General features: G+C 42.1%; 1 protein-coding gene across 1 annotated transcript in view; it reads right to left on the bottom strand.

Annotated features, from left to right (window-relative positions):
* Window positions 1-263: 263 nt before the first annotated feature.
* The window catches only part of LOC310670182 (vomeronasal type-2 receptor 26-like), a 32627-nt gene continuing 6613 nt past the window's right edge, over window positions 264-26277 (bottom strand). The window contains exons 3-8 of the mRNA XM_083425009.1: window positions 17290-17416; window positions 8238-8477; window positions 6370-7152; window positions 5799-6029; window positions 4506-4683; window positions 264-1361 (exon numbers count right to left, since the gene is read on the bottom strand). Of these exons, the coding sequence (XP_083281135.1) occupies window positions 463-1361; window positions 4506-4683; window positions 5799-6029; window positions 6370-7152; window positions 8238-8477; window positions 17290-17416 (2458 nt within the window). The 3' untranslated portion in view covers window positions 264-462. The remainder of the gene's footprint in view (window positions 1362-4505; window positions 4684-5798; window positions 6030-6369; window positions 7153-8237; window positions 8478-17289; window positions 17417-26277) is intronic.

The following is a 26277-nucleotide window of genomic DNA, read 5'->3' as shown; positions in this document are numbered from 1 at the left end:
CTGACATATAACACCACTCCTCCTCCTTTCTTGTCTGGTCTGTTTCTCTGAAATAGATTGTATCCCTCCATTATTACATTCCAATCGTGGGACTTATCCCACCAGGTTTCAGTGATGCCTATTATGTCATATTTAGTTTGCTGTACCAAGAGCTCAAGCTCATCTTGTTTATTTCCCATGCTTTGTGCATTAGTGTACAGACATTGAAGTCCATTAATCATTCCCCTGTGTCTCTTATTTAAGGATTTTTTCCTCCCATATATATTACTTGGGGTAGCTCAAAGCTTATTTTGGGTTGCAGTGGCATATAAAAACAGAACATTATTGGGGCTGCTCATCCAGATGTTGGGAGTCCAACCAAGCCTTCACACCTGCAGTGTAATCATCCTTATCTAGGGGTCCAGTCCATATTCTAGTGCAGAATTTGTCCATACCTCTAGTACTAAGAATTAAATGTCATGCTTAATTTTTGGTCATCATCTGTTCCTTTGTGTTCAGATCAGGTCTGAGTATGATAATGTAGCACTTTGGGAGAAAGATGCAGCCCAGAAGCCCAGCACTGGAGACCAAGATAGAGAAGATCTGCACGGCCACCATGTATTTCCCCTTGGTGCTCAGGTAGGTGGGCACAAAGGACACCCAAACACTGCAGAAGACCAGCATGCTGAAGGTGATCAGCTTGGCTTCATTGAAGGATCCTGGAAGCTTTCTGGCTAGGAAAGCCACTGTGAAGCAGACGGCAGCCAGGAAGCCCATGTAGCTGAGGGCAACATAAAACATGGCAGCAGATCCTTCATTGCATTGCAAGATAATCTCTCCAGGTTGGGAGTGCATGTCGGATTCTGGGAATGGGGGAGACAGACCCAGCCATAGGGTGCAGATGACAACTTGGAGACTGGAACAGGAAATGACAATAGAGTTGGCCAAACATTTCCCCAGCCATTTCCTCATGATGTTTCCTGGCTTTGAGGCCAGGAAAGCCAACACCACCATGATGGTTTTGGCCAAGACAGAAGAAACAGCAACTGAGAATACGATGCTGAAGGCCATCTGTCGGAAAAGGCAAGTCACTTTCCTTGGCTGGCCAATGAAGATAAAAGAGGACAAAAAGGAGAGCAGAAGGGAGATGAGGAGGATGTAGGAGAGGTCTCGGTTGTTGGCTTTGACTAAAGGCGTGTCAAGAAATTTAATGAAGATTCCTAACACAATGCCTGTGGTTAAGGAAAAGAAGAGGGCAAAGGAAATCAGGAATCTTCCCAAAGATTCTTCATAGGAGAGGAAGGTGGTGACTTTGGGGACACATTGAGTTCGGTCCTTGTTTGGATGCTGATCTTCTGGGCATTTGGTGCATTTATTGGCATCTGCATAGAGGAAAAGAGACTTTGTGAGATGTGTCAGAGCCTCTTCTAGTAGGCCAGGGAAGAGCAACCTCCAGCCCACAGGTGAAATGTGGCCCACTTGGACTCTCCGTTTGGTCTACAAATCCATTTTTGGAAGTGACCCTCATGTACACTACACCTGACATCAGGGTAGGGCTTGAAAGGAACTATTGGGAGCTCAAAGATTGCTCCCTCATTTTCCATTACTGGGTGGCAGCATGCATTGCTCTAAGAAGGGAAGCCACTTCTCCGTTTCCACTGCTGTTCTTTCAACGCTCAAAAACCAGAGGTACAAACCGCAGTGTGTGGCAGTTAGAAAGCCCCTTGTAAACACCACTGTGCTACATTTTGGACACCCAAATATCAGCCGTTAGTGGAACAGTGCTGGGCTGCTTGCAAATAATTTTCAACAAAGCCTACACTGCACTCTGAAATGCAATTGGGGCTTTAAAGCATGAAAATTACATGACATTTTTATTGTACCAGGTGATTGACAGGTTGTGAGCAGCACCCAGCTGCTAAATTTGGCCTGGCCTGCCAAGATTTGGGGAAATAAAGATCTGGCGCACCAGTAAGAAAAAGTTCTAGACACCTGGGTTAGTTAGATCATTGAAATGACTTAATATAAAGACAGATTCCAGTGTATTATGGCTAAACCTTAATGTTATGAGTTTGTGGCTGCCAGGTACTTAATCCCCAGACCCAGCAAGTATGAAAATCTTAAAAAGCCAGGCTACTTTCCTCATTAAGTAATCGCCTGGGAGATGAACCATTAGAAGAACAAAAGAAAGGTGATGAGCCATTAGGAAAACCAAGGAAAAGGGGCTCTGTGGCTGAGGGCAAATTGGTGTGCCTCCTCCTCCAGCTCCTAGATAGTTTGAAGACAAAGCCACAGTTTGAAGACACTTTAGAGTTTGGACCACAATTCCCGTCATCCCTGACTATTGGTCCCACTAGCTAGGGATGATGGGAGTTGTAGTTCTAAGTTTGGGAAACACTGCCTTAAACTGATAGAGGCCACAGTGAAATAGCTGGGCCCTCTCATTGGCCCTATGGGACATGGATGGTGCTTGGTCTAAACCACAGAGCATAGGGCTTGCTGATCAGAAGGCTGGCAGTTCAAATCCCCATGACGGGGTGAGCTCCCGTTGCTCGGTCCCAGCTCCTAACCACCTAGCAGTTCGAAAACATGTCAAAGTGCAAGTAGATAAATAGGTACCGCTCCAGTGGGAAGGTAAATGGCGTTTCTGTGTGCTGCTCTGGCTCGCCAGAAGCGGCTTAGTCATGCTGGCCACATGACTCGGAAGCTGTCTGTGGACAAACGCCAGCTCCCTCAGCCTATAGAGCGAGATGAGCGTGCAACCCCCAAGTCGTTCATGACTGGACCTAATGGTCAGGGGTACCTTTACCTTTACCTCATTGGCCCTAGTACTGACTGGGCCCCAGAGCAAGACAATACCTCCTCTGAAATCACTTTCTGGAAGATGCCCCATTTTAAAAGGCCACAGGTTTGGTGAAGCCAATGCACCCTGACTTATCTTTTCCACTTTCTCTCAACCCACCTAGATAGCCCAGCAACATCAGATTCAAATATGTGTACTACCTGCAATGCTACTGGTAGCAGTTAAAAATCATGGAATAAAATGCTGTAGAGTGGATCATTAAATCCAGATTCTACATGCTGGGGTGCGTGAGCAAATAAAGGCTTCTTCTCCTGGTGCCAGAAGGACCATGCAGTTGGCAACAGATTAGCCCTCCTTGGGAAGGCCATTCCATTCATAGGATGAGATAACCAAGAAGCTACCCCATGCCCAGCGAGACAGTGGTGGGAGCTGTAAGCTAGACTCGAATTACAAATGTCTTGTTTGGGCTGACTCAACTTTTTGCTTCATCCTCCCAGGAAAGGAAGAACAGGGCCAATTAAAATTAAGACCATATGAAGAGGTGACCCAATACTGTACTACATGGTTTCAATATCACCAAATTGCACAAATATTCAATCAGGATAAAACAATAGGATTTGAAAAAGATGAATCAAAATTACAAAAAGTATTATTACAAAACTCAAAAATATATATATCCAAAATGTATAATTTCTTATTAGAATGGGAATTAAAGGATGAAGAAGTAAAAGAAGTTATGATCAAATGGGCATGTGATATAGGATATGCGATTCGGCTAGAACAATGGGAGAAATTATGGAAATATGATATTAAGTTCACAGCATGTTACACAATAAGAGAAAACTTTATGAAAATGGTGTACCAATGGTGCTTAACTCCGGTAAAATTGGCTAAAATTTATAAATTAAATTCGAATACCTGTTGGAGAAGTAAAAAAGAAATAGGAACAATGTTTCACATGTGGTGGGAATGCCGACCTATTAAACAATTCTGGAACGAAATTTACGAAGAACTCAAAAAGATGTTTAAAATATCTTTCAGTAAAAAACCAGAGGCATTCCTTTTAGGTTTAATTACAAACGATATTCCCGAAAATCAAAGGAAAGTATTCCTTTATGCAACAACAGCTGCCAGGATGCTTATAGCAAAAAACTGGAAAGGGAGGAAAATTCCATCAGTGAAGATTGGCAAATTAAATTTTGTGAATACATAAATCTGGCAAGACTCACAGCATTTATAAGGGGACAATCGGACCAGAAATTATTAAAAGAATGGGGTGGTGCAAAAGAGTATATGAAAAAACATTGTTCTGTAGTAAGTGTATTGGTATATAATGAATGATGCTTTACAGGGTTAAAGGGGGGAAAAATGGTGTATATATATAAAAAAAGTATAAAGATGAAAGTAATCTAACCAGACACAACAATACAGTAAGAGTAAATTTACTGAGGTTTTAGAACAAAGGAAGGAAGTCAATATGTGTAAATGTACGTAGTGATATCTTTTCCCCCCCTGTAAATGTGTGCTTTTTCGTTTTCGTTCGGTTCTGTTTTGTTCCCCTTTTTTTCTGTGTTGTTTTTTTTTTGTATGTGCCGTTTTGTTTGTTTGTATAGTATTTTTTTGGATTCAATGTTTGTAATTTTTGTTATGATTTTGCATTGGAAAAAAATTTAAAAATTTTTTTTTAAAAAGAAAGGCCCTTTCCTCTGACATCCTCTCCTACCTTCCTGAGTGGAGATGGTCCCTTCGGAGCAGGGAGCACAATCGTAGCAACATGGTGGCTTCCCTCTCTGCACCTTCTTGGCGTATCCAGGGCGACAGCTCTCTGTGCATCTCGAACACGGCACATTGTAAGCATAAGAGGAAGGAGACTCACTACTCACACAAGCTCTCCTCTGGCTCTGTGGTTTGCAACAAGAAGAGAAGAAGAAGAAGAGTTTGGATTTGATATCCCGCTTTATCACTACCCGAAGGAGTTTCAAAGTGGCTAGCATTCTCCTTTCCCTTCCTCCCCCACAACAAACACTCTGTGAGGTGAGTGGGGCTGAGAGACTTCAGAGAAGTGTGACTGGCCCAAGGTCACCCAGCAGCTGCATGTGGAGGAGCGGGGAAGCGAACCCGGTTCACCAGATTACGAGTCCACCGCTCTTAACCACTACAAAACACAGGAGAAGAAGGAGCATTGAGGAGAAAGTGTTAAGAGCATTTGTGTCTATGGAATCAGGTCACAGCTTTTGAGAAGAGCACAGTGGGATATTTACCTCTAAAGGTAGGGATTCAACACCTCAGTGTTTGGACTGTGCCTTCAGTACAACCATTTCTGCCCACCAGATGGCGCAATACCCACTCTCCTGCTCTTGTGAGCTGTTCTATAGGTTGTACTGACCCAGGGGTCAGCAAACGTTTTCAGCAGGGGGCCGGTCCACTGTCCCTCAGACCTTGTGGGGGGGGGGCAGACTATATTTTGAAAAATAATAATGAATGAATTCCTATGCCCCACAAATAACCCAGAGATGCATTTTAAATAAAACACATTCTACTCATGTAAAACCACGCTGATTACTGGACCGTCCGCAGGCCAGATTGAGAAGGTGATTGGGCCGCATCCAGCCCCTGGGCCTTAGTTTGCCTACCCATGTGACCCTTCAGGGTAGATTTGGGGGATATGTCACCAGTAGGGTTGCTGCCTTTGTTCTGAAAATACAGAATGGTTCGGGACAGGGCGGTTTGGGGTCATTTTTTTCTTTTCATCTGGTGCTGAATGACTTTAAAGCAATCCATTACAATCTATTTCAGCCTGAATGAATTGATTTATTTTGGTCACTGACCAGAAATAACAAGTCCCAATTGTAATATTCAACAAACTATGTCTTGGTTAATGAAATCACACAAATTTTTTTGCCTACCTTGTTAAAGCAGAAGGGCCATGAAATTGCTTCTGGGTTGATGGTGAACTTTAGATCTGAAGACCTTTTCAGATAATAGACGCCATAGGGAATAACATAATTTCTCCTACCTTCTTAAAAAGCTTGGGCCACACAATTGCTCCTGGGTTAATGGTGAACTTCAGATTTGAGGACTTCTGTCTCTTTATGCTTCCAATTTTCACTCTAGCACGAGAATCATTAGGAAACAGCACCCAATTCACAATATCGAAGTCAATGGCCACTGCCCCATTCTCATCCAAGTATTGTCCAGCATCTGAAGTATTTGAAGAGAGCCGCACTTCTTTCAAGAAAGGATGAAGCTAATATGACATGGAAAACACCAGCATTTAGTGAGTGTTCTTATGCATTCCTGCAAAATGGCCTGGGATCATGCTCATGGGTTAAAGGGTGCCTTATAAATTTGTAGCAATAAATGAAATGCTATGCTTGACTCTGGATGCAGGAAAGGGTTCAGCGGGGAATGAATCTGCTCCGGGTGCAGACGGTATTAGCTTCATTTCCCAGTGGCATCTCTGAGTAGTCCTGGGAAAGGTTCCCTACGTAGAACAGTGATCTAATTCGGTGTAAGGCAGCTTATGGAATTGCTATCATGTTAATTCTAGACAATGAATTATAGTTTGCAAAAAGAAAATGGTGTACCTGCCATGGCTGTAGCCTTGGAGGTTCAGCAATGTCTCCTCCACCCACCATCTGCCTCTTCTTGGATCCAGATGCATATGCTGTTTTTAAGGCCTGAGCCACAGCTTGAACACTATAGTAATTGATGTAGCTATCTTGTGACAGAATTCTTTCAATCTCCTCCTCAGGCGGCATCTCCACATTCTCCCTCTCCCTGCATCTTTTCCAACCCCTCACAGACAATACATGCTTTGAATATGAACAATCAAATCCTTTCCACCAAGTAGGAGAATACACTGGCTTATAGTAGTCATATTTTGTTCTTTTTTTGGTCTTCATTACAAAGGACAAAGAACCATGGGCATACTGAAAGGCTCCAGTCTCATATGTCAAGATTTTATTTGGAAGCGCTGTTGTTATCCAGACTTTCCCACCAGTCTGTATCCTTTCAAGGAAGGATTCTACCTCCATGATTATAAAAAGTCCATCTTGATAGTCTGCATAGTAAACAAAGACATTGACTTGTCTCCACGTGGCAGGTGCTTCATGGGGTATCCACAGCCAAGTCTGGAGTTGTACTTTTTTTGAGAAGGCAACACAAATCTCATTGCTGGTCATCAGAGGGGTCAAGGTGCTCAGGAACATTTCTCCATTAGCGTTGTCTGGAGCAAAGAGGCCGACCCATGTCCATTTGAAATACAGGAGGAGTTGGACCATCCCGTGGTACTGAGTTTCTTCACTGGGGGCCATTCTATAGACAAAAGGGGAATGGACTTTATCCTTAAGAACAAAGCCATAACTGAGCTGGTAAGGAAAGGTAGACAGACTGGTGTTTTGTTTCTTAGGACAAAGCTTTGATACTTCTTTGTGAAAGATGATGACAAATTTAATTAAGGTGAAACTCAAATATTATTTAAATATACACAATTTCTATACACCTTAACTGCAATAGTCTCTAAACATCTTAGAAAGATGGACCAGAAAGAAAAAAACAGAATAATTGGGTGCACTCTTCCCACCTTGGATCAAATCTATGTTTCCAGGTGCCATAAGAAAGCTGCAGAGATAGTGCAGGATAGTGCGCAGCCTGGAAATGATCTCTTTCAGCTTCCTGCTCTTGATGGGGTTACACTTCCTCTGAAGGAGCAGGTTTGTAGCTTGGGGGTACTCCTGAATCCTTTGCTGTTGCTCAAGGCTCAGGTGGCCTCACTGGTCCGGAGTGCCTTCCATCAGCTTTGACTGGTGGCCCAGCTATGCCCTATCTGAACAGGGATAGCCTAGCTATTGTCTATGCTTTGGTAACCCCAAGGTTAAATTACTGCAATGTGTTATACATAGGGCTGCCTCTGAAGACGATTTGGAAACTTATTTAGTGCAGAATTCAGCAGCCAGGTTGTTCATACATTTGTAACATTTTTGCTAATTCAAATGTTGCTATCTATTCACAGGTTTAGATAACAAATCTGCTGGAATGTCTTTTCCTGCCAAATACAAAACATTCATCAATGCATTCACCCAGCCACTGGCCGGCAGCTGGGTGAACTCCGGTTCTCGGAACAGCATCAATCAGTGACTCGAGCCTCAGAAACCTTTAAATACTGAGCACGCTCTTATCAGCAGAGTGAATAACTTCTCACAACAGAAGTGGCGGACAGAGATATGTCTAAGCATTATTTACAGGCGTTTATTCAGCATAGTTCAGGAACAACAGAACAATGGAAAAACATGTCTGCTTCCCTTCATGTCGAAGCAAACAGCAGTATACAAATGGAAGTTCCCAGCAGACTGTGCTGGAAGTAAACAGACATGTGACATACGGCAAGCCACACATCTGTTCTAAAGGTGGAATGGAACTATCCTAACATGCTTGACATGAACCCAGTTCTTACCTGTGGGATCTTGTAGGTACCCAACATGCTTGCAATGTGTGTGGAGATGTCGGATTCACCCCCTTCAAGAACCGCCAGCAGTTCTCCCCGTCTTCCACAGCTGTAGTTTGGAATGTTGATTTTCCCACCAGCAAGGAGGTCTGTCAGGGCATCAGAAGTCGTTCTTCCATCAAAATAGGTATCATAGATGCTGTAGCCCAGAGTGATGTTAGGTAAGAGCCTGGGGTTATGATTGATCTCCTGAATGGCAAGTGAGAAAGAAAGAAAGTGCCAGTTCCTTCCACCAATCCATCTGTCAAATAAAATGCATCGCATAGTCATCCCTGAACCAGTGAAAATGAAAGTCACACTTCCCCCATATACATCAAAGCAAATATGAAATGAGACCAGTAAGTTTGGCGAAGTGGGGCATAGGTCTACCACTACCCATGTCTGCAGCACTTTTTTTGGAAAGGAGAAGGTTGGTGGGAAAACCAGAAATCAGCCCTTTTTTGTTTACCACCAGGATCAGTGGTTAGCAGCTGCCACTGTATCAAATGACCTCTCTAGGCATTGTGCATCTCACAAAAATTGTTTATCAAATAATGGTTTACATGTTTGTAATGGGCGTATTAAGTTCTTAAAGAAATGGGAGTGCCTGATCACCTCATCTGTCTCCTGAGAAATCTCTATGTGGGACAAGAAGCTACAGTTAGAACTGGATATGGAACAACTGATTGGTTCAAAATTGGGAAAGGAGTACGACAAGGCTGTATTTTGTCTCCCTGCTTATTTAACTTATATGCAGAATTCATCATGCGAAAGGCTGGGCTGGATGAATCCCAAGCCGGAATTAAGATTGCTGGAAGAAATATCAACAACCTCAGATATGCAGATGACACAACCTTGATGGCAGAAAGTGAGGAGGAATTAAAAAACCTTTTATTGAGGGTAAAAGAGGAGAGCACAAAATATGGTCTGAAGCTCAACATCAAAAAAACGAAGATCATGGCCACTGGTCCCATCACCTCCTGGCAAATAGAAGGGGAGGAAATGGAGGCAGTGAGAGATTTTACTTTCTTGGGCTCCATGATCACTGCAGATGGTGACAGCAGCCACGAAATTAAGAGACGCCTGCTTCTTGGGAGGAAAGCAATGGCAAACATAGACAGCGTTTTAAAAAGTAGAGACATCACCTTGCCAACAAAGGTCCGTATAGTAAAAGCTATGGTTTTCCCAGTAGTGATGTATGGAAGTGAAAGCTGGACCATAAAGAAGGCTGATCGCCGAAGAATTGACGCTTTTGAATTATGGTGCTGGAGGAGACTCTTGAGAATCCCATGGACTGCAAGAAGATCAAATGCATCCATTCTTAAGGAAATCAGCCCTGAGTGCTCACTGGAAGGACAGATCGTGAAGCTGAGGCTCCAATACTTTGGCCACCTCATGAGAAGAGAAGACTCACTGGAAAAGACCCTGATGTTGGGAAAGATGGAGGGCACAAGGAGAAGGGGACGAGATGGTTGGACAGTGTTCTCGAAGCTACAAACATGAGTCTGACCAAACTGCGGGAGGCAGTGGAAGACAGGAGTGCCTGGTGTGCTCTGGTCCATGGGGTGATGAAGAGCCGGACACGACTAAACGACTAAACAACAACAACAATGGGTGTATGAGAAGAGCAGCCCTTAATGCAGCCAAGATGAACTGCTCTGAGATCTTTCGATGAAGGGTGGCTTATAAATTTAATAATAAATAATACTAATAATAAATAAAAGAAGTCTTAGGGATATGGGACTCTGCTGAGCACTGGATAAAAAGTTTTCTGAGTCATACTCGCTGAACTGCACTTCCTTAAGCATAGTAGTCATTTATATTTTGCAATTGCGTGTATTTTGTTGTGCCAGGAGGAGAAATAAATTAGTTTCTCCCCCTTGAAAATGGTTCTATCCACCTGCTATCTAATTTTCATGTCTAGGAACATGGTCTGAGCATTCAACCTTCCCCAATGTTCCATGGGAGACAAATAAGGGAATGAATGTTATTTTGGTCACTGCAGAAAAGCTACAACTCAAGCACACCTCACAGCATTTGCTACCTTATAGAATACAATTTATGCTTTGTAGGGCCTTACTCAATTTATTACTTAATTAAAAAAGCACGCACACACATTGAAACATGTAAAAGACATACAGAAACCTTTCAATCACTGAATGAATGAATGAATGAATGAATGAGGGCATTTTTCTTTAGACATTCCAAGAAAACACAACCTAGCTTCAATCATCTTTATGTCACAGGTTTGCAAGAAAAGAGAGCGCTTATTGCTTTCGATTAAAACTATACTCCAGATTTTTCCGTTGTATTTGTATTGGGATACTGCCAGGGAGACAAAGTCCATCTCGACTCCACATCGTCTCCGGACGTCCATTGATCTCCCGTAGACACGCAGTATCAGCAATTAGCAACACGAGCTCCAGAAATAGCTTCCCACATTCCAGAGCCGAGCACGCTCTATCAGCAGATATGCACACAGCGAAAGATGCACCCAGGAGAGCATTATTTAGAAGTTTATTCAGCGTTGATCAGAACAAAGAAAAACATGACTGCCTGCTTCAGAGTTTCCGGCAGAGAGAGAGAGAAACGAAAGCAAAGACACAACATAAACATCCTGTGAAACAGGAAAATACGCAGGCTGTGACACAAACATCCTGCTCCCTTTTAAGGTGGAACGGAAATATCCTAACAATTTGATCCCACTGGATGAGATACTGCCTCAATTATGATGCCCACGAGAAAAAGGGAACAAAGAAGGGAAAAAAAACCCAAAATAAGGGATAGCAATTTACCAGGAGTACCAGAAAGCAGGGGCCAGGGTGTTGGTAGGAAGCAAAATCAATAAATCACTACTTACGACTCAAGACTGCTTATGGGGGTTCTGGAAAAGGTGAAGGGATATTGACCTCCAATGAATCTTGGAGATATGACTCCACTAATGAGGTGGTCTCCTGGCCTGTAAAAATTCAGTGCGCCGTTTTGATCCCCAATCAGATTCAGTGGGCATTTTGCCCTCTGCTGAATCCCGCAAATTGCAAGAGGCAGCAAGAGAAGGAGTGTTGCCATTCTGGGTCTGCCTGCTACACTTCCCTTGTGATCGTTCTTCCCAACTCCATTAGTAGTTCATTGGAAGACAACCCAAATACTTGCAAGACAGTTCCCAGCTTCAGGGCTAAAGACAAAGGACCATAGCTCAGCATCTGTTTCGCACCAGAAGGTGCCAAATTCAGTCTCTGCTCACTGCTCCAGGTAGGGCTGAGGAGCTGCTGCCTGCCAATATTGAGCTAGAAGGCAGCTTCCTGTTAAGAGTCACACAGATTTCTTTCCCCCACCTCTTCACCTGCCAAATGCCCTGGTCCCAGAGACTCTGTGTCACGCAACATATTTTATACATCGAACTTTTCTGGCACAATGGAATAAATAAACCCCTGGCACCCTTGATTGTGTTGTTTACCGTAATGTTCCCAAAGACAATATTTGAATGATGTGTGAGGGCATCCCTCAGACTCCAGAATAAATAAGAGTAGATCACTGTGGTTCTGATAATTGGTGAGGGGGGGGGGGATTTCCTTTGAGACCTTATGAGAGCAGGTGCCCAGTAGGAGAAAAACATGTTTACAGTGGTACCTTGGTTCTCAAACTTAAACAGTTCCGGAAGTCTGTTTCAAAACCAAGGTGCACTTTCCCATAGAGAGTAATGCAAAATGGATTAATAACAACCCCTAAAACAGCAATTTAACATGGATTTGACTATCTAACAAGACCATTGATCCATAAAATGAAAGCAATAATCAATGTACTGCAGTCACACAATCAATCAATCAGTAGCTGAACTGGGTCTCCACACAGTCAAAAAAACAAAACAAAAAAGCCGCAAAAAAAGACAGACCTCAGCGTAACACTCAAAACGGAAGCACGTTCGGCTTCCAGAAAAAGTTTGCAAACCAGAACACTTACTTCCGGGTTTGCAATGTTTGGGTTCCAAGTGGTTTGAGAACCAAGGTACCACTGTACTCCCTTCAAGGCTGGTGGACTCTCCTTCACTGGAGGTGTCTAAGTGGATGGTCATCTGCCATGGATGCTTTAGTCATTGCAGGGGGTTGGACTAGATGACCCGAGGGTCCTTTCCAACTCCACAATTCTTTTTTTAAAAAAATAATCTTTATTGATTTTATTACATACTATACATATACACATTACTTTACATTTACTCCTAAGAGTTGACTTCCCTCCTTCCTTCTTCTGGCTTTTTTATGTTGTCTCTAAGTTTTTCGCATTGTCTTTATTGATTTTGTATATTGTTGTTCTTCTTTCAACTTTATCCGTGCAGTGTCTATATACAAATAAATCTTTCTGTATATACACGTCTTGTTGTTTGTCTATATTCATTTACAGATACAATTAGTTACCTTGATTGCATTTTACATTTTAATTCATATTGTCATTACCATCCAAAAAAGTTTCTTTTAATTTCTCATTATGAGGTTTATTTCCATTCTACTGATTTCACTATTTCACCTTATCCTATGTATAACATAATTTTTTCCCATTCTTTTTGAAATGCTCCATCGCCCTGTTGTCGAATTTCCCCCGTTAATTTGGCTATTTCCGCATATTCCATGACCTTGTACTGCCACTCTTCTACACTTGGCATTGCTGTTGTTTCCAAACCTGAGCCAGCAGTCACCTCGCTGCTGTTGTTGCATATAGGAACAATTTCTGATCCTTCTTATCAATATCCTCTCCCACCATTCCCAACATCAATGCCTCTGGTTTTTTAGAAATGTGTACCTAAAGATCGTCTTTAATTCATTGTATATACTTTCCCAAAAAGTTTTTACCTTATCACATGACCACCATATGTGGAAAAAACCACCTTCTTTCACCCCACACTTCCAGCAATTCTTGTTTCCTGTTTTATACATCTTGGACAATTTAGTTGGCGTGAGGTATCATCTATACATAATTTTTAACAGATTTCCTTTTAACAATGTACATGCCGTAAATTTTAACTCCACAATTCTATGATTCTGTTATTCTATTATGTACTCATTTGCGGCAGCGTAGGCAATGGAAGATGTCCCAAAGGAAGCTAGTAAGCAAAGAGGACCTGATTTCTAGAGAACTCTCACCACATGTAATTCAGAGCTAAGCTAAGCATTCTGCCTAGCCCATATTCAGATAAGGAATTCATGTTTAGCACCAGAACATGAGTTTATATCACTGTCACACCAAATTCAGCTCCTAGTCACCCTCGATGTTTATTCATCAAAGCATCCTAATTTAGGGATAGGCTGGCAGAGGATCTTTGTTGTTGTGAAAGATTTTAATTTTACACACACATTCCTTTTTATAGTCCAAAGACACACAAAAGCAGTTTTGAAAGCAACATACAGAGAAAACTTCCCAAGGCAGTCACTATGTTTTATCCAGAGCATGTTGATTTCTAATTCTTAATACATCCAAGAAAATTTTTGCAATGGCCAGGGTATTATCATTTGTCTTATCTTCTATAATATTCATGAGATGGAAGGTTTTAGAATTTCCAGGTAAATTTACCAATAAGGGTTTAATTAATTGACCCCTGGCTTGTTTATACAGATCACAGTGTAGTAAGATATGCTTCACACAATTGACAGCCTGAGAACATAAGCAGAGTCTATTCTGATAAGTTATACCGGTCAGTCTGCTGTTTAGAATTTCACATGGAAATACATTTAATCTGGCTTTGCAAAACAGTTGTTGATAATTGGTTACTGATAAATTTGTAAGAGATAAGGGTAATTGATATTCTTTACTTTCATGTTTTTTTTTAATTTAGTGTCACCACTCTTAACAAGTTTATTTTAATTAAATTGAGATGTATGGCTGCAGACAAAAAGGGACGTGGGTGGCGCTGTGGGTTAGACCACAGAGCCTAAGACTTGCCGATCAGAAGGTCGGCTCCAGTTGCTCGGTCACTGCTCCTGCCAACCTAGCAGTTTGAAAGCACATCAAAGTGCAAGTAGATAAATAGGTACCGCTCTGGTGGGAAGGTAAACGGCATTTCTGTGCGCTGCTCTGGTTCACCAGAAGCAGCTTAGTCATGCTGGCCACGTGACCTGGAAGCTGTACGCCGGCTCCCTCGGCCAATAAAGCGAGATGAGCTCCGCAACCCCAGAGTCAGTCACGACTGGACCTAATGGTCAGGGGTCCCTTTACCTTTACCTATGGCTGCAGGCAGCTCCTACCAGCTATAATACGGATTCTTGGTTTGTGAGGGGATTGCCAGCTATAAGCACCATATAAGAACACACAGGAAATGGGTTATACAAGAGATTTATTGTAAGATGTTTCCAGAGAATGGGACTTTTATCCAGAGCCAACAGTTTCTGAAGAGGAGACAACTGCTTGGTCTTTAAACACCTGGTTTCATAATTTCAATTTGCCTATGTAAAGCATCATTTGTGATTTCAAACTGCTTACATTCCCTGTGGTTAGCATAGATAGCAGGACATACCTACATGGGGTCATGATCACAGGCATCCCAAATTCTGTAGATGGCACAAAACTTTTGCCAAGTTGCCCTTTCTTCATGTCTGGGTCTAATGACTTTACTTCTGCTAATAACAGTCACATTCTTTCTGACCACCTAAAATAAATGTCCATGCCATGTCCAAAACCACAGCCTTCATTCAAATCCTTAAATGTACCAAGCTTTCTCCCAGCTTTGCAGTTTAGAGCCTCATCAGGATCCAATTGACCAAAATATTTCCATTCCATAAGCTTTTTTAAAAAAGTGTCTATACTTTTCAGATTTCTCCAAAAATACCATTTCTTTTGGGGGGTTCAAATTGTTGATAATTGGCAACTCCACCTCCCATCACTCCTCATCCTTGGCCATAGTGGCTGCTGGGAACGAGATACAGTTGATTCAGATGGCTGCTGAATGTTTGTCATTTGATCTGGCAAGAAAGATGTTCCGCTTCCTTGCAGCAGAATTGAACCAATGAGTGGTTCATCTTTGAGACATGATGGTTATGTGACACATACTTGGGCTACTGTTCTCCTCGCCCCTTGCTGGAGGAAAAGGATCAGCTTTTTAGTTTACATCAATTGCCCGGTCCGAGGAGCCAGGTCACAGTCAACAGCTTTAAAGGGTCAGAGAGCGGAGAACTGCACTAGAGATGCATGATTTCACTTGTTTCAAAGGAGGAAATATTCATTTCTATGACAGCCATTGGGACCTATATTTTTATAATGGGATGAGATTGCATGGCAGTGGTTGCAAGGGGACAGGTTCTAGCAGAGGAGAGGGAGACTGTTTTAGCTTCTTGTAGGTGGGGACAGGCAAACAGCAAAGCAGGCAAATCTGTCTGATAGGCTGGATGTTCCAATTCAGTTGAACAGTGAACAATCAGTTCGGGTTAACAGCCACTGAGGGATGGTCAACTCGGAATTGCTTGGAGAAAGGAGGAGTGGAAATCATTGTCTGGAGTAAGGGATTAACTTAATTGTACAGAAACTGACCATAGTCACCCCTGTGTTCATCTGGTTCCTCTAACAGATATAACCCCCCCCCCCCTAAATAAACCATTTTAAATTTCTACAGTTACTAGTAGTAGACTCATCTCATGTTCAACCTAAGAAACATGCTACCACGAGTTTTTTTGAAGGTTTCTGAGGAAGCAGTGGCAGTACATAAATTAAAATAAGAAGCATGTGTGTGTAGAAACAAGTGATGTGAAGGAAACAGAGAATGCTGACAATGATCTCTGACTTACCTTATACCTGGTGAGCTGTACATTGCAGTATTAGGAAGGCAGTTGGACACACATACAGAGATAATTATAGAGTATATTGGCAAACAAACTCACTCCACAGTATAAGCTTATCAAGTCAAGATTCTAGTGGGGGATTTTCACATATCCCAAATGCCATGTTTAATTTTTTCCCCTCAGGTGTTCTTTCATATTCAGATCAGGCCTCAAAATTATAATATAGCACTTGGGGAGGAAGATGCAGCCCAGAAGCCCAGCACTGGAGGCCAAGATAGAAAAGATCTGCACAGCTACCATGAATTTCCCCTTGGTGCTCAGGTAGGTGGGCACAAAGGACACCCAAACACTGCAGAAGACCAGCATGCTGAAGGTGATCAGCTTGGCTTCATTGAAGGCCCCAGGCAGCTTTCTGGCCAGGAAAGCCACTGTGAAGCAGATGGCAGCCAGGAAGCCCATGTAGCCAAGGGCACCATAAAACATGGCAGCAGACCCTTCGTTGCATTGCAGGATGATCTCTCCAGGCTGAGAGTGCATGTTTGAGTCTGGGAATGGGGGAGAGACTCCAAGCCAGATGGTGCAGATGAGAACTTGCACACTGGAGCAGGAAATGACAATGGAGTGGGCCAAACCCTTCCCCAGCCATCTCCTCACCCTGTTTCCTGGCTTAGCGGCCAGGAAGGCCAGAACCACAGTGATGGTTTTGGCCAAGATAGAAGACACAGCAATTGAGAAAATGATGCTAAAGGCCACTTGTTGCATAAGGCAGGTTGCTTTTGTAGGTTGTCCAATGAAGAGGAAAGAGGACAAAAAGGAGAGCAGGAGAAAGATGAGGAGGATGTAGGACAGGTCCTGGTTGTTGGCTTTGACGATGGGAGTCTTCCTGGATTTAACAAAGATTCCAAACACAATGCCTGTGATTAAGGACAAGAAGATGGCAGAAGAAGCCAGGAGGATCCCCAAAGATTCTTCATAGGATAAGAAGGTGATTAATTTAGGGACACATTGATGTCGGTCCTCATTTGGATGCTGATCTTCTGGACATTTAAAACATTCATCGGCATCTGCATAGAGAAAATGACAACACGGGCATTGTGTTTGTGGGGAAAGGTGGGCCCATGGGAGAGATCTGGAAAGAAAATTGTGTTGTTGGGAAGGAGGGAGTCAAAATGGGGTGGGCTTACAAGTATCAGCTTGAGCCTGGCTGAAATATTTGCCCCATCTTCCCATTGAAGGCCCTTTCCTCTGAGGTGCTGTCCTACCTTCCTGTGTTGAGATTGTGCCTTCTGAGCACGGAGAACAATCATAGCAGCAATGTGGCCTCCCTTCCTGAATTTTCTTGGCATATCCAGGCTGACAGCTCTCTGTGCATCTTGAGCGAGGAATAGTCTAGGCATAAACAGAAGGCATATCTGATTCCAATGGCCTAAAGGCCCTACTCTGTGGAAATTATTGTTTTGTTTTTCTTTTGCAGAGCAGCTCGTTAGGGAAACAGACCTCTTTGATGTTTGTAATTATGTAACATCCCTGCTTCATTTTTGTATACAAGGTAGCATGAAAAATACAATAAACGATAGCCTAACTAAATAAATAAATGGTAGTATCTTAGAACCATGCAGACACTCCTATGACCAGCAGCAATAACAAAAGTCCTTAGACTGCTGCCATTGTATCTTCTGCTAGGTTGCACAGCTTTGACTAAGGACTGTCTGGTTCCTATTTTACTCCCAAGACTCCACAGTGTCATCGAGGTTGGCACCAAAGGCTGCTCCTGGCGCAGAACATGGTACCTAGTTTGCTTGTGTGTCATATCTGCACTTATTGGAATCTACTGCAGAAAATCTTGTTTTGAGAAGCCTTTTTCAACTGAATGAAAAGATCTTGACCTCTGCTGATCATTTAGAAGTTTTTTATTTGAATGTGTGTTCAACTACACAGACCACCCTGAGCTCCACTGTTTTCATTCTGTTTTCTTGATCTAATAAACAGATGGAGCAGAATTTACTCCAGTCTTACCCAACCTGTTGCCCTCAGATATATTTGCCCAACGTCGGCCTTGGTAGATGGGAGTTGTAGTCCACAATATCTGGAGAGCACCAAGTTGGGGGAAGGTCTTCTGCTCTGCTCCTGAAAGTCTCCTACTCACTGTGAAATCTTAGACAGGTTCTCTCAAGACAGACTCCATTAAGCTCAATGGGACTAAGCTCCAGAGAAGGATGTCTAAGACTGCAATCAATCATCTGTACTATTCAACATGTTATTAGACAATTATAGATGTCGTAGGGAATAACAATTCCTCTTACCTTCTTAAACAGCTTGGGCCACACAATTGCTTCTGGGTTAATGGTGAACTTCAGTTTTGAGGACTTCTGTCTCTCTATGCTCCCAATTTTCACTCTACCCCGAGAGTTATTAGGAAACAGCACCCAGTTCACAATATCGAAGTCAATGGCCAGTGCCCCATTCTCATCCAAGTACTGTCCTTCAGGTGAAGTATTAGAATAGAGGTGAACCTCTTTCAAGAATGGATGAAGCTACAACAGAAGAAACTCCAGCACTGAGAGAACATGAAACCATGATGCATCCCAACAGCCTCTTAATAAGGACTAGAGAACTAGGACTCAAAGGTGCTCATTAGGTCCTCTCATTCTGCTTCAGCATTTGCAGGGTGACCAAAGTGAACCAAAGTGAGTAATATTACCTTTATCCTGCTACGTCTCTGAAAGAGTGGCCTGTTCTGCCATTTCATGACAAATGTTTCTAGGGATGATAAATTTAATTCTTCAGGGGAGAAAACTCTTATATGATAAAATGCCTGTTTTTATTAATTCCTTTAACTGTGTAATGCATTTTATTCCATCTTCTTTTCTGTAATGGCTTTGGCTACTGCTAATAGTCAGTGTAGACAGTGCTGAACTACACGGTCCATTGGTCTGATTTAGGATTAAGGCTGCTTCCTAAATTCCTATCATGGTGATTCCATATAGCTGGGATAATGAATTTCAGTTTGCAAAAGAAAAGGAGATACCTGCCATGGCTGTAGCCTAGGAAGTTCCAACCTGCCTCCTTTGCCCACAATTGACATCCTCTTGGAGCTGAATGAATATGCTGCATTCAGGGCTTGAGCCACAGCCTGGATGCTCAAGTAATTCACATAGCTGTCTTGGGATTGGATTCCATCAATCTTTTCCTGTGGCAGCATCCTTAGCCACTTCTCCTCCTCCCTGCATTTTCCCCAACCCTTCACAGACAAGGCATGCTTTGAATATGAACAAACATATGCTTTCCCCCGAACATTTAGACTACGAAATGAAATTGGCTCATAGTATTTATATTTTGTCATTTTTTGGGTCTTCGTTACAAAGGAGAAAGATCCATGGGCATAGCGGAAAGATTTAATATCACCAAATAAGATTGTGTTCTGAAGAGCTGTGATTATCCAGATTTTTCCTCCAGTTTCTATCCTTTCAAGTAAAGACTGTACTTCCATGATTATAAAAAGTCCATATTGAGAGCCTGCAGAATAGACAAATACATTGACTTGTCTCCACAAGGCAGGGGCTTCGTGGGGTAGCCACAGCCAGGTTTGTAGCAGTACTCTTTTTGTGAAGGCAACACAGATTTCGTTGCTGGTCATCAGGGGTGTCAAAGTACTCAGAAACCTTTCTCCATTGTCATTGTCTGGAGCAAAGAGACCAATCCATGTCCACTTGAAATGCAGGAGGAGTTGGACCATCCCCTTGTACCGAATCTCTTGCTTTGGTGTCATTTGGTAGACAAAAGGGGACTGGACTTTATCATGAGGAACGAAGCCATAACTGAGCTGGTGAGAAAAGGAAAAGAGACTGGGGCAGTGATTGAATACTTTACTTCTATGTGAAAGATTATGACATATTTAATTTTTAATTAGCATAAATATCAAATATTTTTAAATATATCAAATATTTAAGCAATTTATACAGTGGTACCTCGGGTTACAGAGTGCGCTAACCCGGAAGTAGTACCTCGGGTTAAGAACTTTATCTCAGGATGAGAATGGACTCTAAGCAGTTTTCAAAGGTTTGATGTAAAAAAGACAAAAGTTAAAACTGTAAGCTCATACCTGAATGGAACTGGCTACTGCATGCAGTTAAAAATGAAGAAAGTCTTCATTAGGCTCTGGAAGGTTTTTAAGTAACCTTGTCTGACCTCAGCTGGAAGAGAGTTCTGTGAAATGAGTTCCACAATTGTGGCTCTTGTTGGAAACAAGCTGTTCATCTGAGCCACTAAGAGTGACTCCTCCCAAGAGTTCAGTGGTTGGGGACATGTACAAGGGATTATGTCATTATTGAGATGTCCTGGACCCAAATAATTAAGGGCCTTATGAATCTGGTTTTGATTCTGCTAACACAGTGGATTGACTTCGCTTCGGAGGTACACTCCCTTTTATACTTAGCCAGACAGATGCCAGCAGCAGGGGCTGTGTCTCCAACTCTGCAATAGGCATCCTGGCTATTAGCCATCAGTAGCCCTCTTCTCCATGAATTTGTCCAATCCACTTTTTTTCTAATGATCCCGAAACTGAAATACCTTTGTATGGCTTCCCATTTCATGAAAAGCAATGTTTCAAAGCAACGTACAATGTAAAGTAAGCAATAAAATCGTTATCATAAGAAAAACTTGGTTTTTGTATTGTTTTTCACAAGATGGCAAATGTTGCCAGCTGTGTTTGACTTGAACCCAATTCTTACTTGTGGGATCTTGTAGATTCCTGAAATGCTTGCAATGTGCATGGAGATGTGGGATTCGCCCCCTTCAAGAACAGCTAGTGGTGTCTTCTGTTTTCCATAGGTGTAGTTTGGAATGTTGATTTTCCCACCAGCAAAGAGGTCTGTCAGAGCATCAGAGGTTGTTCTTGCCTCGAAAAAGGTATCATAGATGCTGTAGCCCAGGGTGATGTTGGGCAAGAGCCTGCGGTTAAGATTGATCTCCTGAGTGGCAAGTGCGGAGGAAAGAATGTGCCAGTCCTTCCCAGACATCCAGCTGCAGAAGAAAGTATGTCACATAGTCACCCTTGATCCAGAGAAAATGGAAGTCACATTCAGTTACATAGATTATGTTGTGCCGTGGTGGAAGAATTGTGCACTTCCCACTGAAAATCGTTCTTTCCATCTAGCATTGCACCCAGCTATAAAGGAGGAGCCTGCCTTATACAGGGGAAGGAGAGTTACCTTATTGTTCACTTTTCTCCATTAGAGAACCAGTCTCTCTTCCAACTCCAAGCATAGGGCAATGAGTAAAAACCTGGGATGCTAATTCCCTGGATAGACTTCCAGAAAATCATTTCAGATTGAGAATAGGAAACTCCCCAATTTTCATGCTAAGGATCATGGCCTCAGCATTCAACCTTCCCCAAGGGTCCATGAGACACAATGAGAGAATGAATTTCATATTGCTTATTACTGAAAAGCTGCCACTCAAACATACTTCACAGCTTCTTAGAGAAGACAAGTTCTGCATGGGAACATGGCTGAATGTTGTTAACTTAAATTGTAATGTAAAACACATTGAAATACTGCTTTTCACCAAGTGAACATACATATAGATTTTTTAATAAAATTATTCAAATGTTACAATACAGCTATGTCCACTGCCATGATATCACAAAATGATCACTCCAGTCCTCAGCTCCACATCTCTGTCATTTTGGCATGCCACATACAACCCAACTATATATCTGGTTTAGTTCTTTCTCTTTTATTGGAGAAGAACGAGATATTTTAAGGCCATCATCATCATCATCATCATCATCATCACAGAGGTGTCTGTGTAGGGGTTATATTGATGGGAAATGTCTAGAAATGTTTTAATAAATGAATGAATTAAATCACAGGTCCCTATGCATTGACATTTCCATTTAATGCCCCAGCAAATACTCAGAATAGTTTCAGTGAGTTTCATCTCACTGATTTAAAGCAAAAGGAGGTGCTTCTTGCTTTTAAAAAATATTATACCTAATTCAGATTTCCCCCATTGTATTTGATCTCACTGAACAAGATGCTTCCTCCTTCTTCAAACAAAAAAAAAAAAAAAAAAAAAAAGATATTGATTTACCAGGAGTACCAGAAAATAGGGGCTGATTCAGATACATCAAAGCATACAGACCACAAAGCTTGGTAAAAAGGAAGTTGAAAGGCAAAATCAAGAGGGTCAATTGCTCCCAAACACTTGGGAGTTGTTTAAGAACACTGTATTAGAGACTCAAGTTGAGTATATACAACAAATAAGGAAAGATACCATGAGGGCCGAGATCATATCAGCTTGGTTAATGAGTACAGTCAAAGAAGCTATTTGAAGCAAGAAGACTTCTTTTGAAAAACTGAAAATTTGTCTGGTGATCCTGTTGACATGGTGTACATAAACTTTCAAAAAGCTTTTGACAAAGTATGTCACCAAAGACTCATATGCAAGATTAGAAGTCAAGGAATAAGAAGAGATGTCCTCTTGTGAATCAGGAACTGGTTAAGTTGCAGGAAGCAAAATGTAGGAATAAATGGACAATTCTCCAAATGAAGAGGAGTAGAAAGTGGAGTCCCCTGAGGATCGGTATTGGGACCGGTGCTTTTTATCTTGTTCATAAATGATGTAGAGTTTTACACGTTCATGGATTCTGAACTGGGAGGGATGGACCAGGAGTGAGACCTTGGGATCATAGTAGTCAAATCCATGTTAGGTGGCTGTAAAAATGGGAATTTCTGAGCTATGGATCATCAGGAAAGGAATTGAAAATAAATGAGGACACATTGCAGTGTTTTGTTCTTTTTAGTTGAGAAACGGTGAGCAAGAAAGGACAGGGCATGATTTTTTAAAATTATGCATATTGTGGAGAAAACGGATAAACAATTTTCTCCTTCTCTAAAAACACTAAAACTGGAGACTATTCAGGACAGATGCAAACTAACTTCTTTGCACAGTGCTGTGGAACTTGCTCCCCCGGAAGACAGTGATGGTGGCCAAATTAGCTTTAAAAGAAGATAAGGCAAATTCATGGAAATGCTTCTGAATATCAGTTCTGGAAGGCACAGGAGGGGAGTGTGTGTTTGTGGTCATTTTCTGATCCCTGCATTTGCCGAAGAAGAAGAAGAAGAAGAAGAAGAAGAAGAAGAGTATTCTGCTCCCTGTTTTTCCACAAGCACTTGGTAGGGCAGTGTGGGAAAAGGATGTTTCAATAAATGCGGAATTAATCAGATGCAGCAGGCAATTCTTTTGTTTGTTTGTAAAGTTGGAGAGAAGACAGGAAAACATTAATACACCATTACTTACTACTCAAATTTGGTTAAGGGAGTGCTGGTAAAGGAGAACGGATATTGACCTCCAATAACCTTTGAAGATATGAATCCACTAATGAGCTGGTCTCCTGGCCTATAAAAATTCACAGCCCAATTTTGATCCCTGATCAGATTCAGTGGGCATTTAGTCCTTTGCTGCATCCCATAGGTTGCAAGAGGCAGCAGCAGAAGCAGTGTTGTCATTCCGGGTCTACTTGCTACACTTTCCTATTGATTGTTCCTCCTGACTTCATAGCCAGCTATTCAGAAGAAATCCCGTCTCTTGAAAGAATGATGCTTCAGGGACTTGACAAATATGAGGGTGGGGTGAGGGTGGGGTTACTGGATCAGGCTTCAGAGACAAAGGGGAAGGGAAGGATCATGGCTCAGTTGAAGAGCATCTGTTTTGCACCCAGGAGGTGTTTTATACATCAGACCTTTCAGGAACAGTGGAATAAACAACCCCCTGTTGCCCTTGATTGTGATGTTTAGCTTATTGGTCCCAAATGCAGTATTTCAGGTGGGGTTGGGGAGTAACTTGGACTCAGGAAAGAGTAAAAATAGATTACTGTGATTCTGATGGTTGTAAAGGGAATGAAGATCTCCCCTGAAACTACAGGAGCAGGTGAAGAGCAGGGGGAAAACATATTTACTAAGTAGACTGATGTGGTTGAAGGAGAAAGTTGAGTTTGGCTGAATGTTATTGACATCACAAAAGCCCTGAGGTTGGGCCCATGAAGGGCCCATGAAGTCAACGGTCCTTTTCTTACAATGGCCAAGCAGATGCCCCCAAATGAACCCTACAAGCAGAAGATGAAGGCAGAAGCACTTTCCCTACATGTGATTCCCCAAAGGCACCCTCTCTCCAACAGTGGAAAGAGAAGATATCAATAAGGCCTAGGAGCCTTTGATAGCCCTTTCTGCTTCTGTAAATTTGTCTAAACACCTGCTTTTATTTCAAGCACACTATAAATTATAAATAGACCCTCTTAGAAGTATACAAGAAAAAACAAAAATTTAAAATTCTTAATAAATAAATGCAAAATATTCTTAAAATAAGCAGTTAAGCTATAAATAGGTTAAAAGACATGTCTGCTTCTACATATCTGAAAAGGCTACCCTGAATAAATATCGTTTTCCCAGGCACCAGAAAACAATAAAGGGATGATGTCAAAAAACAAGGAATGCCAGGGGCCACTAGGGGTGCATCAGAAGATGGCTGACAATAATATCTCTCCGACCCACACGAGGTAATTTGGAGGCTGTGATGGGAGTAAATAGCCTCCCTAACCCCCCCCCCCCAGGATTGTGGGGGGGGGGGACTGCCCTTGCCTGCTGTGCCCTATACCACCCCCGAATTTGTGGGGATGGGGGCACTAGGCACAATGCCCTCTTGTGGGATTTTGGCGCTCCTGGACACCGTCTCTGATCCGCACCACTAGCTGCAAGAACTTCAAAAGAAACAATTTGGATGAAGCGAATGCACATATTTCAAGGAAGGAGGGGAAGTAAAGACTGCTAACAGAAGAGATCTCTGATAAAACAAATCGAGTCGGAGGAACAAGTATAAATCATGAGAAGATACGCCAAGACTCGGTATGGCAAAGGGACTGATGGGGGAGGGGGGGGGAAACTTTCCTTTCTTTCCTTTATGTGATTAAACAAGAATCCCCCCCTCACAAGTCAGAAATGTCATTTTAAGGACTTAAGCTGTGGATATAAGGCTGTGTGGAGATCAACTTTCGAACAAAAGCATGTTTTAAGAAGAGCGTGGAATGTATAAGGGCTTTGGAATGACGCAGTTAAAAATACCGTCGCCATATTGGGAAGTTCTGTCGGAGGACTTAAGTCTGGGAGGAGAAATAGAGAAATAGAGCTGTTTTTATACTGTGGGTGAAACTCCTCGGAGGGACTTAAGAACGACAGTTCTGTAATTAATGATGGAAAGAGCGATGTTATCTATGAAGGCGATGATATATGGAAACCATCTCGATTTGAGGATTGGAAGAACGGAAAAATTCGCACAGGCATATTATTGGTGTTTATCGGCTTAAGGAGACTATCAGAAGAGATCATAAAGAAAAAAGAGAAAATATATGAACAAGATGTGATGTGGAAACAGCAAGATAAGACTGGATAGAATTATGAACTTTGTTTGGACTGATTTGGACTGATTTGGACATTAACGCAGTAGCAAGAAGATGATCAGAATCCCCCTTCGGATCTTGAAATATGGGTGCCCCCAACAAAATTTAAAATTCGGCTTTGTAATTCGGAATTTATGTGATTTGATTTGATTTGATTGTCCGGTTAATAAAAATTATTTTTTTAAAAAAACAACAAAAGACAAGGAATGCCAAACTATATGTTCTGCTACTCTAAATGATGGGTTTATTACCAGGACAGAACAAGTATCATATGGCACTGATAACTCGTTGCCGGTTCTGCAAATTGAATCAGTTGAGTGGCCATATAGGAAGTAAGGCAAGCTGTTAAGAGCTTTGGTAAGTCCTCCAGCTGGACTGTAATACGGATTCTTAATTTGTGAGGAGATTGCCAGCTATAAGGACCATACAAGACGACACAGGAAATGGGTTATACAAGAGGTTTATTGTAAGAATCAGAGTCCCTAAACAAGAAGAAATCTGGACCGAAGAGCAACAGAGATCAAGATAAACTGAAGCATTCAAAGAGCAAAGATGTTTCCAGAGAATGGGACTTATAACCAGAGCCAACAGTTTCTGAGGAGGAGACAGCCCCTTGGTCTATAACAACCTGGTTTCCTAACATCAAGCATCATTTGTGATGTCAAACTGCTAACATTCCCTTTTGGTTGGCATAAGACAGCAAGACTACATGGGGCCATGAACACGTGGATTCCAAATTCTGTAGATGGCACAAAACCTTTGCCAAGTTGCCCTTTCTTATTGTCTGAGTCCAACT

Source organism: Podarcis tiliguerta (assembly GCF_965153285.1).
Source record: "Podarcis tiliguerta genome assembly, chromosome: 2".
Classification (NCBI taxonomy): Eukaryota; Metazoa; Chordata; class Lepidosauria; order Squamata; family Lacertidae; genus Podarcis; species Podarcis tiliguerta.
This window is presented reverse-complemented; position numbering and strand designations above follow the sequence as displayed.